General features: G+C 35.5%; 1 protein-coding gene across 1 annotated transcript in view; it reads right to left on the minus strand.

Annotated features, from left to right (window-relative positions):
- LOC136037998 (uncharacterized) overlaps positions 1-17,241 on the minus strand; it is a 41,180-nt gene that overhangs the window by 9,168 nt on the left and 14,771 nt on the right. The window contains exons 3-5 of the mRNA XM_065720912.1: positions 11,137-11,320; positions 8,460-8,640; positions 5,389-5,638 (exon numbers count right to left, since the gene is read on the minus strand). Coding sequence (XP_065576984.1) covers positions 5,389-5,638; positions 8,460-8,640; positions 11,137-11,320 — 615 coding nt within the window. The remainder of the gene's footprint in view (positions 1-5,388; positions 5,639-8,459; positions 8,641-11,136; positions 11,321-17,241) is intronic.

The following is a 17,241-nucleotide window of genomic DNA, read 5'->3' on the forward strand; positions in this document are numbered from 1 at the left end:
TCTACAATTCTGCATTCCCAAATTTTATTAGGTAACAGAGACCAACTAGAAAATTCACGAAACAACTAAGACATTCGGAATGCACCGTTTCGTAGTCTCAGAACACACCGAAAATTATCTGATCAAGGACACGAGACTAGATCTTGAAGTAAGAACAGCTATAGGAACAATTAGATGATGAGACCTTCTTTCACTTGCCAGCTTGATGGTCAATGATTTCACTCAATTTGGCTTTCGGGTTTTAGCTTATTTTATAAGACGCAGGTTCGAACACTCTTAGGCCATTAGAGTCAGTTAAAAAGTCTTTGCACTCCACGAAAATGATTCGGATTCATCATGGTTATATACTTCTGCGGGGCCCCACAAGGCACGAAATTAGTTGGAATAATTTTCCTGGCTGTAATTAATTCCCTACTTAATCATCACGACAACCGTTACAAGTTTGTAGATGATCTGTCCATAGTGCTCGCTTACCTGGTCGAAAACACTATCATAACAAACCAGTTTTCAGACCAGTTATTTGATCAGCTAAAGACCGAATGCTCAAGTCATGATTTTACCATTAACGTAGCCAAATCGAAGATAATTTGTTTCAACCCTCTGAAGCGGAATATAGATATGCCTCTAGTCTCTTTCCCGATTGTGAACGAAATAAAAATCTTAGGAGTAACTTTCACAAGTGACTGTAGTTTCAGTGCCCATATTAATTTAACCGTCCACAAGGCTAATGCAAGGCTTCAGACACTTACCAAAGTGAGGCGGTTTGGGTGTGATGCTGAAAGTCTTCTCCATGCCTACATGTGATATGTTCGCTCGTTGCTCGAGTACGCGTGCCCGGTGTGGGGTCCATCTGCTATCCGCACAGCGTACCTATTACGCGACAAAGAGTGCGTCCAGAAAAGAGCAACAAGGATTATACTCCGAAACCGTGACATACCCTATGATCAAGCCCTCACTAAATCAAATTTATCTCCACTTAAAAGTCCGGCTTGAACACCTTATTCACCAATTTGGAAAATCCGTCCTAGCCAATACGAGCCACCGATCAATACTACCCGAACCAGCCCCTCCCAATAGCCGAACTCGGTTACAAAACAAACTTGTACCCCCTAAAGTACGAACAAATCGTTAAGCCAACTCATTTGTGCCTTTCTTCACATCAATTTTTAATGCTGAGTCGTAGTGTGTGATTTTCGTTTAAATGTATGATTTTTGTGAAAAAACTGAATTTAGCTATGATACGATAGTTTTTAAATATACCGATCTCTCTCTCTCTCCACGAAATTTCAAGACTATTATGAAATTTAAAATTTCCCACGACTTCTTTGCACATTTATATTATTAGATTTTTTTTCAGTTAACGTCAGGTTCTAATTCATTGATTTTTTTTTTATTATCAACTAAAATATTTTTATTTCATTTATTAGATGTAATATTTTACATTCCGTTGCAAACAGGATATTTTTTGGTGAGTTCCTTGCGCTGGTAACTCGAGGTTACCAAAGGCTTCTTTCCGGGGAATTACTGTGTAGGACTGAGGTGTACTTTTCAGATTACACCATTGCTGCCACTATTCTTGTGAGATGTCTGGTATTTCTTAACCTTTTAACGTAAAACAATGCATTTTCAATACTTCCTATTATCCATTATTTGCGTTAAAATATTCTAATTAAATGATCATTTTTTTTTAATCTGGAGACCGGCGGGGTTTATAAGGTTAGCACTCAGAGCTGTATGAAGGATTTTTATTTGTTTGTTTTTTTTATAGGGGGGTGTATGCAAAAAACCTTAAAAACGCGTCAAAAATTTGTTTATGTACGTTTATGTAACGCTTTTACGAGCCGAACAAATATTTCGGGGAGGGGGTTCAAACCACCATCCTCTCCCCTGGATATGGCCTTGCTAGCGCTAAAACATTTTTTTCGTTATTTCATGCGCAGTTGTTTTATCTTAATGACATGTTCGCAGGTTATAATCTTTTTTTAATTGTTGAGTTAGTCTATTCTCCACATGGCTTTTATCCATTATCATCTCTTGCACATTAGATTACATGTTTATTGTTTCGTTATTTGATTTTTTTTTTATGTTCATCGTCTTTTGATCTTGTATCACAGAATTTTTTGCCTTTTTTAAATACATAATTTATGCAGCTTTTCATTGGTAATGACCATTATATGACCATTTCTTCTATTTCTCAACTTTTTATATTTTTTGGATTGATCTAACTACCACGGATAATTGAAAGTATTTTATAACATTTTCCCAACCACATATGTAAGCTACAAAAATAGCAGGAGTGTTAGAAAAAAAGAGATTGAATGTAACTAAAAATAAAAGAATGAAAATAGAATTGAAACCATGAGGTTTACGAGGGCAATCTTCGTTTAGAATAAAAATTCTATTCTATCTCAAAGGTTTTCAGTAGTTCTTCGTTTTGTTCATTACTGCAAAAGACCTGGATCCTCCAAAATAGAGATTTGTTGGAAAAAAAGCAAGCTCTATGAACAGTTAGAAAATTATTACCTGGAAATTACTTCTTGTTACATTTTAGCCTTCCTTCCACTTAATTTTTAGAAGGAATTTATTCAGGCTAAGCGTTAAATGTTCTTGTTAAGTGGTGGGTGGAGCGAGGGTTACCCCTCCCTACTGGGCATTTTGAATATTAAGGGTCGACCCTTTATTATTCCATATTTGACTACACCTATAGAGGTTTCAACTTAGAAACTGGTCTAACAGAGGGTAAAGTAAAATATAGGCATACATAAATAACAACTAGCCCAAATAACCAGGTCAAACTACAATCACGAATCTTATAAATTTATTATTTTACTGCATCAGAAACAAGGAAAAACCCGTTTTAATCTTAATATAGATCTTTAATTTTCTTTGAAAAATTTCTTTTTCCGACAGTTTTTAAAAAAAAAATTAGTTGTAGTAAAAAATAAAAATTCACTTTGATTGTGTCAACTGCACACTGCTGGAATGCTCACAGGGATTCAGTTCTTTTGGTTTATTCTTTTCTGCTGCTTAAATAGAATCTTTAATTTTATCAGGTTTAAAATTGTGTTTGATTTTTTTATCGTATTAAACAAATTTTTGGAACGAAATTTATTTTCCTCCCATCAGTTCAAAAAACAAGAAATATCCAAGAAATAAATGAGGTGATTACAATACAAAAAATGGTAATTAGCTGCATATTTTTTTTACGGTAAAAAAGCTAAAACAATTTGTTTTACAACACCAAAAACATAAATAAAGTAATAAAAAGAAAAAACAACGAAACATGTTAAGTAATAAACAAGATATGAAAAGTGATAGTGGATAATATTCATAAAAAAAACATACTAAAACATTTATAGGCACCACAATAGGGTAGCCTACGTAAAGAGTGAAGTGGGCTCTATGAAAAATGTTTTTTCACTAGGGCACTTTATGTGGAAGGATTTGTCATAACCATATCAGAAGGAGCTCATTCGATTGGAAATTGAAAGGGCCCATTTTAAGAGTCAATATGGATTGGAGGGCCACCAGCCCCCTCCCAGAGCTCTTTTCCCCTAAGACATCCGATGAAAATTTGAAAAAGCCGTTTTGTAAAGCCTATTTGAAAGGTTCAAAAGGTCTGAGAATGTAACCCCCCGAGCCCAGAGAGCAAGAGCTGTAAGTTATGCAATTGGCTCATTGTTTATATATAGCATTTTCTGTCAGGAAAGGGGAGCACATTTGACCCATGGTGTCTAAAAAGGCCATTCAAATGAAGCTTTCAGGGAGCACTGAGAGGACTGTCGAACTAAGTCACAACTTTTTGTTTATGCATACCTATATTTTAATTTACCCTCTATTAGGACCAGTTTCTAAGTTGACATCTCTACAGGCGTAGTCAAACATGGAACAATAAAAGGTTGACCCTTAATGTTCAAAATGACCAGAAGGAATGGGTAACCCTCGCTCCACCCGCCACTTAACAAGAACATTTAACGCTTAGCCTGAATAAATTCCTTCTAAAAACTAAGTGGAGGGAAGGATAAAGAAGTAATTTCCTGGTAATAATTTTCTAACTGTTCATGGAGATTGCTATTTTTCCAACAAATCTTGATTGTGGAGGATCCAGGTCTTTTGCAGTAATGAAAAAAAGAAAAACTACAGAAAATCTTTGAAATAGAATAGAATTTTTATTCTAAACCAAGATTGAAGATTTTGTAAATTGAGTATGAATATGCACCCTTTGAGGCACCAACATTTGGACTAGGCACCCCTCTTTCATAATAGCTGATGCGCACTTAAACATCAGTCTATGCCATTTTATGAAATATCAAGCGAATTAATTTAGTTAAACGAAGCTTTAAAATGAATGCCAAAAAAAAAATCATCTGCAATAAGAAAGGAGGCATCACTACGTAGCACCCTTATTCACATTCAGTCTAAATGAAGGGAGATAAGAGATTAGTTCCAATCCCTTCCTCCCTAAACACAGACCCCTTTTATATTTCTCTGAAGGTCCATGAATAGTTAGACAATTGGGGCACTGAAATGCACTCTTTCAGGAATCTGCCCTTCCCTGCGCCTCCATAATAACCCACCGCCCTTTCCTTATTATATCTAATGCACAATTATACATCAATAACCACAACTTTATGATATATTTCATTCAGAGAATAATGTTAGTAAAATCAAGCATTCAGAATAATGCGTATATTAACCATTTATTTTGTATGGACCACGTCACTTTTCGGGAACGAATGTGCTGACGTACGGCATTGCCTTCTCCGCAACTGAAATACTCAATACACTGTTCTTTGATAATTTAAGTCAATTGATTATATCAAGATTTTAAATCGATTGGCTATGTCAGGATTTTAAATCGATTAGCTATATCAGAATTTTAAATCAATAGCAAATAGGTCCTATTTGCGACCAAATTGTAGCTTAGTGTTACTGCCATGAGCGCACTATCACATAAGGATAAAATGCACTCCTAGACGAATTATTGCGCTATTTATAGTTTTCCTAATCTAAATAAATTAAAAAAGGAGTCAGTAAATAGAAAATCAGTTTGTTTTTTGGAAGAAAGCAGACAGCTGAGTTGAAACTTTAAAACAGCCGTTAATATAATTAAATTCCCGCGTGGAAGTAATAAATACTTCCAAATGGTTAATTATTAGCAGGAATTTTGTGCATACTATCAGATTTTCTGGAAAAAGCTGCTTATGAGAAATGCTTAAATCAAAATGAAATAAATTACAGCTGACATTAAAGAGTTAAACTAATTCCAGATAGCCCACGATTTTCATAAATCTAGAGTAACCCAAGCACATTGGATGATGAACTTATTAACCGGGCCTCCTAGAGTAAGAATGGATGATGAAACAAACTTCTGTCTACAAAACTCACCTTAAGCTCTTTTAATTCTTTCTTCAAGTTTACAACGCAATAAGTATACTTCTTTGTGTCTAAGGCTGTAATTAATCCCTCAATAAGGATTTGGATATCTTCATTATCTGATACATTTGGCAGCTCTTTTATTTTCTTCAGAAGCATCGTCTTCTCATTTTCCCAGGCTTTTGCTGTAGTAACTTCACCAACACGAAGATTCGCATACTTCTGTGAAATATGTCGTAATTCCTCTTGGGTTGAAAGAAGCCTAATACAATTATAAATTAGTAAACTCGCTCGTTTGGGCGAGTTCATTTGGTGACAAAACATTGCTTACAGTCTAGAAGAAGTTAAATTATAGCCCAAAATTAGCTTCAGTACTTACTGGCCTACAAAATTTGCTGTTGATTGCGCTTTTACGCGTTATTTATTCCTTTCTTAAATTTTTATAATCAGTGATAAGCTCTTCTGGATTGCATTATAACCATTCTTATTTTGAAGCTCAATCCAGTATGGCAGATGGATTGCAACAGTGGCTGCAAGAAGACTTTGTAAGAGCAGTCTGGACTCAGCGAGTTTTTCTTAAACAGGTCATTTCATGACATCCCCTCCTTAAATACGAGTCAAGGCACAGTAAATGGAAAAAGGTAAGGTCTTCATCAGGTAACCCTCCTACACTCCTATATAGACCCATGTCAAGAACAACTCTAGTTATTTGATAACTAAAGATCATTCAAAAAGCCATAGCACAAGATGTTAAAAAGAAAAAAGTCTTAACTTGGATTTTAAACAAGTAGCCGTGCGAGACCTAGTTTTCGACCTTACAAGAAGAAATGAAAAATTTTTTTAGATTAACATTTCACATTTAAGAACCCCTTCATATATTCATTTTCGAATCCCTCGTTTTCTCTTGCGTTTACCTTATTATTTTATTATTTATTATTTTTACCTTATTATATTTAATTTTTTTTACGTTTTCCTTGGAACCAGGATGACTTCAGCTCACAGAGCAACAAAGATTATGTAGATTCCCTGCATTTCTTAGTAAAAATACCACTAAGACTGTTGCACATTACTAAGGCCAATGGAAAGAGTCTTTTTTTTAAATTTGAATTTTGTCTATAGCACAAATTGCAATCGAACGCTAACGAATAGAAACGAGCTTAATTTTTTTTTAAATGAGTTTTTCAAAGAAAGGTAAAAAGTAATATTAAAATCATAGACGAACAAAAAAAGAGCAACATATTAAGTCAAAACAAAACGAACAGAAATTAAAATGAATATTCAAACTTAAACAAAGACAAATTAAATCAAACTTAAAAATAACAAAAAAGACAATGAATGAAAAAAGGAAATCTAAAACAAACAGATATTACCGCAAATAAAAGTAGAGTTTCCACCCATTAAACCCTAGATTATCATTTGTACTAGACTTTATTTAGAACAGTGTCTTTATCTGTCACAACGTCAGAAAATAAAATAATGTAAACGACTAATCAAGTTTCATGAAAAGGAAAATAATTTCTTAGAATAAATATACTTGTAACTTTCAAATTATTTATAATGTTTTAAAAGAATGCTTTCAGTCAATATTTTCTATTGACTCCACTTTATTCAAAAGTATAGAAAACAATTGATATGTGTCAAAAGACGAAGAACAAAAAAAAAAAAAAATAAGAAAAACAAAACCGATGATGGTTTTCATCAAGTGAATAAAAAGACAAGGCTCGGCAGATATTTCAACAAAGACATCCGCTAAGCCATACTCGCTAAAAAAAGAACTATTAGAGGAATCGGATGCCCACTGTGTACTCGCGCACAGGAAACACTGTTAGTACTACTTCAAAAGATCCAGAATAGGGCTAAGAGGGGCAATACTTGTTACCCATAATTCTATCCAGTCTGTTAGTGAAGGATTTTATGTCGTGTTTATTGCTCCTTTTTTTACAAATGAATAAATTCACCTCTTTTCGCAGAGCCTTCTTTTATTGTGCCCTTCCCCCATTGTCCAACCGACAAAAGAGACACGAAGGTACACACAGCTTGGTCCAATTACCTTAATGTTAACACTAAAAGAACAGAATACTTGAAGAACACCTTCGTGTGACTTACCACTTAGATTTGGAACGATCCTCCAGGGGATGTTTTGATTAAAATTTTCTTTGTTGGCTCTTTCAAAAGAAGATTAAACAGTAATTTAAAACCTCATGAGCAACATGTGTAAAAAACTAGCAGAAAATCAGACAATTGAAAGTACCTGAAGCCGCGAATTTGAGAATAGAAAAAAAAAATTTAAGGTAAATAATAAGTTATGTCATTTTGCAGTGACAACGGCCTAGCGGAAGTCTTTACCGAAACATAAGATTTGTCTTTTCTTTTTATTCATGGGATGAAAACCACCCTGCTTTGATTTTGTCTTTTTTTTCATTTTTTTCGTTTTTTATCGTGCGTCATGTATGACCACAGAGGTCTCAGGACGTGGTTAAAATAAAAGATAACTAAATAAAATTTTGAAACATTAACCAGTAATTGTAGCACCCAACTGCTTAATTTGTTGATACAATACTTTGAATTGGTGAATCAATAAATGATTCAACATTCGAAAGCAATAGTTATAAACAATATTGATGAAAATTTATCGGATGCTCAAAACAAAATAATTTTCGGAAGATCGAGCAGAATTAAATTTTTCAATGTTAAAATGACTAAGAAAAGCAGCTAGAAATAGGCTATGTCTTCGGAATCTCTAACCTCTAAGGACTTTGAAGGGGTGGCAGCCCTGATGTTATTTGTGATATTTTTTTAAAAGTTTAACTGGATTATCTATTGCAATTTTTGTTAATTGTGGTTTGAACTGATTATTTATTTAACTTCTGTTTCAGTAATTTTGTCCAACTTAAGTTTTACTTATCTTATCGCTTTTTATGCTTGTTTTAAGTTGCAAAGTCACTCTTTAGTTTATTTGGAGAAATATTTATTTAGAAAACATTCTTTTAAAGTTAATATAATTCAAAAATTTAGAAATTAGGTAAGAAAAATTAAGACAAGTTAAGATTAATTGATGACTAACTCATTTGAATAAGACTTACTGATCATTCAACTTTGTTATCTTTTCTGACAAAAACTTCCTCTCCACTTCTCTTTCTTCTTGAATCAGTTCACGATCTCTAAGGAAAACTCCACACATCTCTTTGGCTAAATTCCTCATTTCTTCCAAACGTTTACTTAGAATTACATCTTCTAGCGACGGAGAGTCGCTGCTTTCGGTAACTGTTAGAAAAGAGATGGTTAAAAGACGAAATCCCAAACTTTTTAGAATACTGTTAATTTTAGGAGAAAGCAAATAATAAGTAAAAAATGAGGGGATCAGAATTATTAGTGATTGTAAATAGTTACACCTAAAATCTCATACACGTATGGGGCAGAAAATAATAAATTTATGGTGAATTATATGAAAATTATAGGAGCTTCATGGGATTTGGCAAGAAATACCCGAAGTCACTTTCCGAGTAAAAAGCTGACTGATTACTTTATTAATGCGTCAGCCAATCATAGTTCTACAATAGCTAAATCAAAGATAAACAATGAGAAGAAGTCCACCAATATCCACTGAGTGAAATAAATCTGAGTCAGCAAGGCAGCCACACGTCACACATTAGTGTGAATTGTCTTGCTACTTTATTTTTGTGTCTCGTGTGCTATAAAGACATACAAGCCACTCTATTTCAGAAAATATCCTAAGATGTCACTAGTAATGGGAAAATACCAAATTGTGCCCCAAATCTGATACAGATTTCGATTCTATCTCTAAGTGTCAATTCCAATTCTTAGCCAAAACGAGTGTACCATATTATTAGTATGTTCTATCTTAAACGGGGAGGAAGGACTGCTGACGGACTTCATAGTCAACTTCTGATGAAGATTAATCAATGGTCAGTATGGGTTAAGCCAAATTTTAATTTCCTTTGTAAAGCCCAAATTTGTAATTAAATTTACTTTTTTTTTCTAACTTATTCATCATGAAAAGAGAACTTAAAAAAAAGAAGAAAATATTCATTGTTTTCGCACTTTTACATTTTCTCCTAATAATAGGTCGCAGTGTATACATCTTTTTTTTTTATCCTGTTCAATATTTGCATGCTTAATAGCATTCAAAATACTGCTAATTCTACCCCAAAGACGAATTACGAGAGGTAAAATTACATGAACTGCTAATCCCCTTGAATTCAAAAGATTAACGTGAGTGAGTACAGAGAAAGAGACAGAGAGAGGAGGAAGAGAGAGCGAAAAAAAAATTATTTAAGGGGAAAAAATAATTATATAAAGAAGTCTTAGCGCGCCACTTACAATAAGGTGCTCCTTTTCTTACCTACATGAAGAAAAGAGCATAATATCAGAAGACGAAGCTTCTCTTTTGTTATAGCAATATAATCAGATTAACTTTTATGATAAGCAAGTAGTCACTAAAACAAGCCTTTTTACTAGTATTTTTTGTCAATTTACCCCGACGCTTTGCCTCATTTTTTTCTGAATTTCACCCTGATCCCACTACAGTTAAGTAGTCCTTAGTGGTCATGATAAGGTGGTTGTTGTGTAAAACAACAAGCACTTGTTTTGTTAAAAACAAGCCATACTTTCAATGGTTTTTCACTCCCTAATGAAGTTATTTTTCGTTTTATGGTAGCAAAAAAACCCATTGTAATACCAACTTCAATGGAAAAAGTATTAATAAATGTTTTAAGGATCAAGGGTGATAGGCTACCAAAATTGGGCTTTTTGGTGAACCAGGTGGAGCCAATCCAAAGCGGGATATTAGATTAACCTAACCTGGAAAGATTTGAAGGAAGTGCTAACTTCATGTGAGCACAAATCATGCTCGTACTTTTTTTGTATTTCAATGGCCGAATACATACACCCCTACACACAGCAAAGACTTCAATTTTAGCTAAATCTCTTCAAGTACGATGCACAGCAACGAATACTTGACGGATGCAGATTTACAAGCGTTTTTGCTATTGCAAAGAAAAAAAAACGTTATTATGGAAAGCATTTTAGATTGTCAAGACTACCTCTGCGACATCGACTGAGACAGAATAGTAAAAGTGATCAAATTGGTAAAACCATTTTTAGGTCATTAATAAAGAACTGAAGACAAGTTTAATTGCTAATATTACCCTCTGAAATTGGTTTCTGGCCTAAAATTGGCGAGAAGACCTCTCCTCTTCTAGAAAAATAATGGCTAACAAGTACAATTTCTATGTTTTGGATTAGGCCACCCATAAGGGCCAGATGTGCGCCTATGCATTACTGTTTTGAAAATTATTAGATAGGTCTATAAATATCATCAAGAATCTATACTTATCCGTATTAGTATCAGTTAAAAGTATTTACCATAAAATTGAGCTAGAATAAAGGAAAAAAGAGCAAGAAATAAGCAATGTCGTAGAAACTAAACAATAGTAAATTATCTGATGTTGTCAAACAGGATTTGTAAACAAAAATCTCTATTCTAGCCTTTACCAAATTCGATATTTTTGCTTTATACTAAATATGTTTAGCTCACAGCCAGCTGCTAGACTTGGATACATTTAAAAGTAGTAGTGGTAACAAATGAGGTAAAATATTTATGTCCTTTTTAATATTAAGCAATGGCTCTTAAGATACCGTGACAAGAGATCAAGTCAATGGATACAGTGACATGGTCTAGACCGGCCAAAGAAAAAACTATATGTACTTTGGGAACTAACATTTTTTAGAATTACTTACCAGTAGGTTCTGCCCTCTCACGAGCAGGGCTTTCAGAAAAGTTTTGCTCCTTTTCTTTCTTATCCTTGGATTTTGTAAAATTTATTATATCTTGGTTTTTGATAACAGATTGAACATCTGCTTTTTCAACTCCAAGCAAATGACTAAGGACTCGAATAGCCTTCTCCTGCTCCTTCAGTTTGTACTAGAAAAAGTATAACTTCAGTAGAAATGTTTTTTAACGTAGCATTACTTATAGTGTGATCATAATTAAATAATAACAGAACGAGAAACAAGCATAGTAACAGTTAAACTAAAATAGGATACATACTAAATAAAATAATGATAATACTCTACTTAAATTATTGGCCTCTTCATCCTTCCTAGAATTTATAGGCTGAATTACTCCTTAAATTAATACTAGTAAGCAAAATTTAACTTTGATCAAAAATTTTGAAATGATTATATTTGAAAAGCGATATGAATATATCATATTATGAAGAACAAAGTAAGTTAAATAATATATTTTTATCAGATAAAAATTTGCATGCATTGTTTTATATTACTATCACCATTAGAAAGTCTACATTTTCATAAACAAATTAGTTCCGTTATTCGTAGAACTACATTTTCTTTCTAGTCTAAAACATTCATCACGCATGTGGTCACTTTTTACAAATTAGACACAGTTTTATAGGTTTCAACTTGTATTTTACATAGGCTATGAGCAGAAGTAATCCTACAGCATCTTTAAGTACCAATTTCTTAAAATACAGATTTAGGCTAATGTACCCCTATTTTCAATTTCCGGTTATGTGCTTTCTTTCGATATTTACTTTCTGAGATATCTATTGGAAATACAGGATATCCCTTTCCGCTTCAAAATTTGTCTTTATCTTTAGATGGCTGGATTCTGTTGAATTCTCATTTATGTCCTGTATATAGTGTGGCTCTCGGTTGGCTCATGAATATCAAGATTCTTATTTAACACGTAAAATGAACTAACACACATGATCAAAGAGAGTTAATAAGAAGCAGCAATCGAAACGAAGGCTACTTATTATAAGATTTTTTTTAACCGGCCAAAAACCAACATATAACAACAATATATAACATGTCCTTCTAAATATCAAAATTCATTAAGATCCGATCACCCACTCGTAAGTTATAAATACCTAATTTTTTCTAATTTGTCCTCTCCGTTTAGTCCCCCAGATGGTCGAATCTGTGAAAACGACTTTATCAAGTCAAATTGTGCAGCTCCCTGACACACCTACCAATTTTCATCGTCCTAGCACGTCCAGAAGCACCAAACTCGCCAAATCACTGAGTCCCTCCCCCCAAATCCCCCAAAGAGAGTGAATCCAGTACGATCCTGTCAATCACGTATCAAGGACATTTGTTTATTCTATCCACCAAGCTTCATCCCGATTCCTACACTCCAAGTGTTTTTCCAAGATTTCCCCCTCCAACTCCCCCCAGTGTTAAAAGATCTGGTCGAGATTTGAAATAAGACCTCTGAGACATGAATTCCTTCTAAAAATCAAATTTCATTAAGATCCGATCATCTACTCGTAAGATAAAATACCCCAATTTTCATGTTTTCCAAGAATTCCGGTTTCCCCCTCCAACTCCCCCAATGTCACAGGATCTGGTCGGAATTTAAAATTAGAACTTTAAAGCAAAAGATCCTTCTAAATATCAAATTTCATTAAGATCTGGTCACCCTTTCGTAAGTTACAAATACCTCAATTTTCAAAATTACACCCCCCCCCCAATTCCAACAAACAGAGCATATCCGGTCCGGTTATGTCAGTCACGTATCTTAGACAGGTTTTTATTCTTCCCATCCAGTTTCATCCTGATCTCAAAGCTTTAAGTATTTTTTAAGGTTTCCGGTCCCCCCAACTGCCCCCCCCCAATTACGCTTGATCCGGTTGAGATTTAAAATAAGAGATCTGAGTTACGAGGTTCTTCTAAATATGAAGTTTCATGAAGATCCGATCACTCCTTCGTAAGTTAAAAATACGTCATTTTTTCTTATTTTTCAGAATTACCCCCCCCCCCCAATAGAGCGGATCCGTTCCAATTTTGTAAATTACGTATGTAAGACTTCTGCGTATTTTTCCCACCAAGTTTCATCCCGATCCCTCCAATCTAAGCGTTTTCCATGATTTTAAGTTCCCCCGCCCCAAACTTCCCCCAATGTCACCAGATCCGGTCAGGATTTTAAATAAGAGCTTTGAGACACGATATCCTTCTAAATATCAAATTTCATTGAGATCTGATCACCCGTTCGTAAGTTAAAAATACTTCATTTTTTCTAATATTTCAGAATTAACCCCTCCCCCAACTACCCCAAAGAGAGCGGATCCGTTCCGGTTATGTCAATAATGTATCTTGGACTTGTGCTTATTTTTCCCACAAAGTTTCATCCCGATCCCTCCACTCTAAGTGTTTTCCAAGTTTTAGGTTTCCCCCTCCCAACTCCACCCCAATGTCACCAGATCCGGTCGGGTTTAAAATAAGAGCTTTGAGACACGATATCCTTCAAAATATCAAATTTCATTGAGATCCGATCACCCGTTCGTAAGTTAAAAATCCCTCATTTTTTCTAATTTTTCAGAAATACCCGCCCCCCCAACTACCCCAAAGAGAGCATATCCGTTCCGTTTATGTCAATCGTGTATCTAGGACTTGTGTTTAATTATCCCACCAAGTTTTATTCCGATCCCTCCACTCTAAGTGTTTACCAAGTTTTAGGTTTCCCCCTCCCAACTCCCCCTCCCAATATCACCAGATCCGGTCGGAATTTAAAATAAGAGCTCTAAGACACGATATCCTTCTAAATATCAAATTTCATTGAGATCCGATCACTCGTTCGTTAGTTAATAACACCTCATTTTTTCGATTTTTTCAGAATTACCCCCCCCCAACTATTCCAAAGAGAGCAGATCTGTTCCGATTATGTCAATCATGTATCTGGGACTTGTGCTTATTTTTACCATCAAGTTTCATCCCGATCCCTCCACTCTAAGTGTTTCCAAGATTTTAGGTTTCCCCCCTCCAACTCCCCCCAATGTCATCAGATCTAGTCGAGATTTAAAATAAGAGCTCTGAGACACGATATCATTCCAAACATCAAATTTCATTAGGATCCCATCACCCGCTCATAATTTAAAAAAAACTTCATTTTTTCTATTTTTTTTTTCGAATTAACCGGTCCCCACTCCCCCCCCCCAGATGGTCAAATCGGGAAAACGATTATTTCTAATTTAATCTGGTCCGGTACCTGATACGCTCGCCAAATTTCATCGTCCTAGCTTACCTGGAAGTGCCTAAAGTAACAAAACCGGGACCGACAGACAGACCGACAGAATTTACGATTGCTATATGTCATTTGGTTAATACCAAGTACCATAAAAACGATAAAAAAAAAACACATTACAAAAAACACAACCCGTAAACACGGCGAATTAGGGGAGCAGAGAAACAAAGGGAGAAAGAAGGTATTGACCCGACAGATTCACAATGGTATAATACAACAAGAGCTAAGAGCTCATATGGCACTTGTGACGAGGTCAGAAGAGCCAAGAGCTCATATGGCATGAGCTATAGCAAAATTCTAAGAATCAATAGATTGATTTGAAAGGAAAATCGGAAGCTTAATGCTGGTCGGGATTTAAAATAAGAGCTCTGAGACACGAAGTCCTTCTAAATATCAAAATTCATTAAGATCCGATCACCCACTCGTAAGTTAAAAATACCTCATTTCTTCTAATTTTTCCTCTCTCTTCAGCCCCCCAGATGGTCGAATCGGTGAAAATGACTTTATCAAGTCAATTTGTGCAGGTCCCTGACACGCCTACCAATTTTCATCGTTCTAGCACGTCCAGAAGCACCGATCTCGCAAAAGCACTAGACCCCCCTAACTCCCCCAAAGAGAGCGGATCCAGTCCGGTTACGTTGATCACGTATCTACGACATTTGCTTATTCAACCCTAAATGTTTCATCCCGATCTCTCAACTCTAAGCGTTTCTAAGATTTCCGGTTTCCCCCTCCAACTCCCCCCAATGGCAACAGATCTTGTCAGGATTTGAAATAAGAGCTCTGAGACACAAGTTCCTTCTAAATATCAAATTTCATTAAGATCCGGTTTCTCGCTCTTAAGTTAAAAAGACCCCAATTTTTCTATTTTTTTTCCAAATTAACACCCCCGCCACCAACTCCCCCAAAGAGAGCAGATTCAGTTCGATTATGTCAATCACGTATCTAGGACTTGTGCTTATTCTTCCAACCAAGTTTCATCCCGATCTCTCCACTCTAAGCGTTTTCCAAGATTTCCTGTTTCCCCCTCCAACTCCCCTAAGATCACCGGATACGGTCGAGATTGAAAATAAGAGCTCTGAGAAACGAGGTCCTTCTAAATATTAAATTTCATTAAGATCCGATCACCCATTCGTAAGTTAAAAATAACTCGATATGGTCGGAATTTAAAATAAGAGCTCTGAGACACGCTATCCTTGTAAATATCAAATTTCATTAAGGTCAAATTTCATTAAGATCCGATCACTTATTCGTAAGTTAAAAATACCTCATTTTTTCAATTTTTCCTCTCCCTCCAGCCCCCTAGATGGTTGAATCGGGGAAACGACTGTTATCAAGCCAATTTGTGCAGGTCCCCAACACGCCTACCAATTTTCATCGTCCTAGGACGTCCAGAAGCACCGAACTCGCCAAAGCACTGGAAATCCCCCCAGCTCCCCCAAATAGAGCGGATCCGTTCCAATTATGTCAATCGCGTATCTAGAGCTTGTGCTTATTCTTCCCATCAAGTTTCATCCCGATCTCTCCACTCTAAGCGTTTTCCAAGATTTCCAGTTTCCTAAATTTCTATTTCCCCCTCCAACCCTCTATGTCCATGAATCCGATTCGAATTGAAAATGGAGCATTTAAGACATAAGATCTTTCTACATATCAAGTTTCATTAAGATCCAATCACCCATTCGTAAGATAAATACCTCAATTAATACCTCAATTTTCACGTTTTCCAAGATTTCCAGTTTCCCCCTCCAACTCCCTCCAATGTCACCGGATCTGGTCAGGATTTAAAATAAGAGCTTTGAAGCACAAGATCCTTCTAAATATTAAATTTCATTAAGATCTGATCACCCGTTCATAAATTACAAATACCTCGTTTTTTCTAATTTTTCCGAATTACCAACCCCCTACCCTAACTCCTCCAATGAGAGTAGATCCGGTCCGGTTGTGTCAGTCACGTATCTTGGACTTGTGATTATTCTTCCCACCAAGTTTCATCCGGATCTCTCCACTCTAAGTGTTTTCCAAGATTTCCGGTCCCCCCCAGCGCCCCACCTCCAATGACACTGGATACGGTTGGGGTATAAAATAAGAGATCTGAGTTATGAGGTTCTTTTAAATATGAAATTTCACTAAAATCTGTCACTCCTTCGTAAGTTAAAAATACCTCATTTTTTTAATTTTTCAGAGCTAACCCTCCCCCAACTCCCCCAAATAGAGTGGATCCATTCCAGTTATGTCAATCGAATATCTAGGACTTGTGCTTATTTTTCCCACCAAGTTTCATCCTGATCCCTTCACTCTAAGTGTTTTCCAAGATTTTAGGTTTCCCCCTCCAACTCCCCCCAGTGTCACCGGATATGGTCAGAATTTATAATAAGAGCTCTGAGACACGATATCCTTCTGAATATCAAATTTCATTAAGATCCGATCACCCTTTCGTAAGTTAAAAATACCTCATTTCTTCTAAATTTTTACCAATTAACCGTCCCCCCACTCCCCCCCCCCCAGATGGTCGAATCGGAGAAACGACTATTTTTAATTTAATCTGGTCTGATCCCTAATATGCCTGCCAAATTTCATCGTCCCAGCTTATCTGGAAGTGCTTAAACTAGCAAAACCAGGACAGAGAGACCAACAGACTGACAGAATTTGGGATTGTTATATGTTACTTGGTAAATATCAAGTGCCATAAAAATATAAAAATGTACAGCAGCCCTTTCATCAATATGTTCCGTCATTTCTTCTTCAAAAAAGAGCGGAATTTATATTGTTAAATTTGATGTTAAGTCAAAGTTTATTTG

Source organism: Artemia franciscana, chromosome 17 (assembly GCF_032884065.1).
Source record: "Artemia franciscana chromosome 17, ASM3288406v1, whole genome shotgun sequence".
NCBI classification, from domain to species: domain Eukaryota; kingdom Metazoa; phylum Arthropoda; class Branchiopoda; order Anostraca; family Artemiidae; genus Artemia; species Artemia franciscana.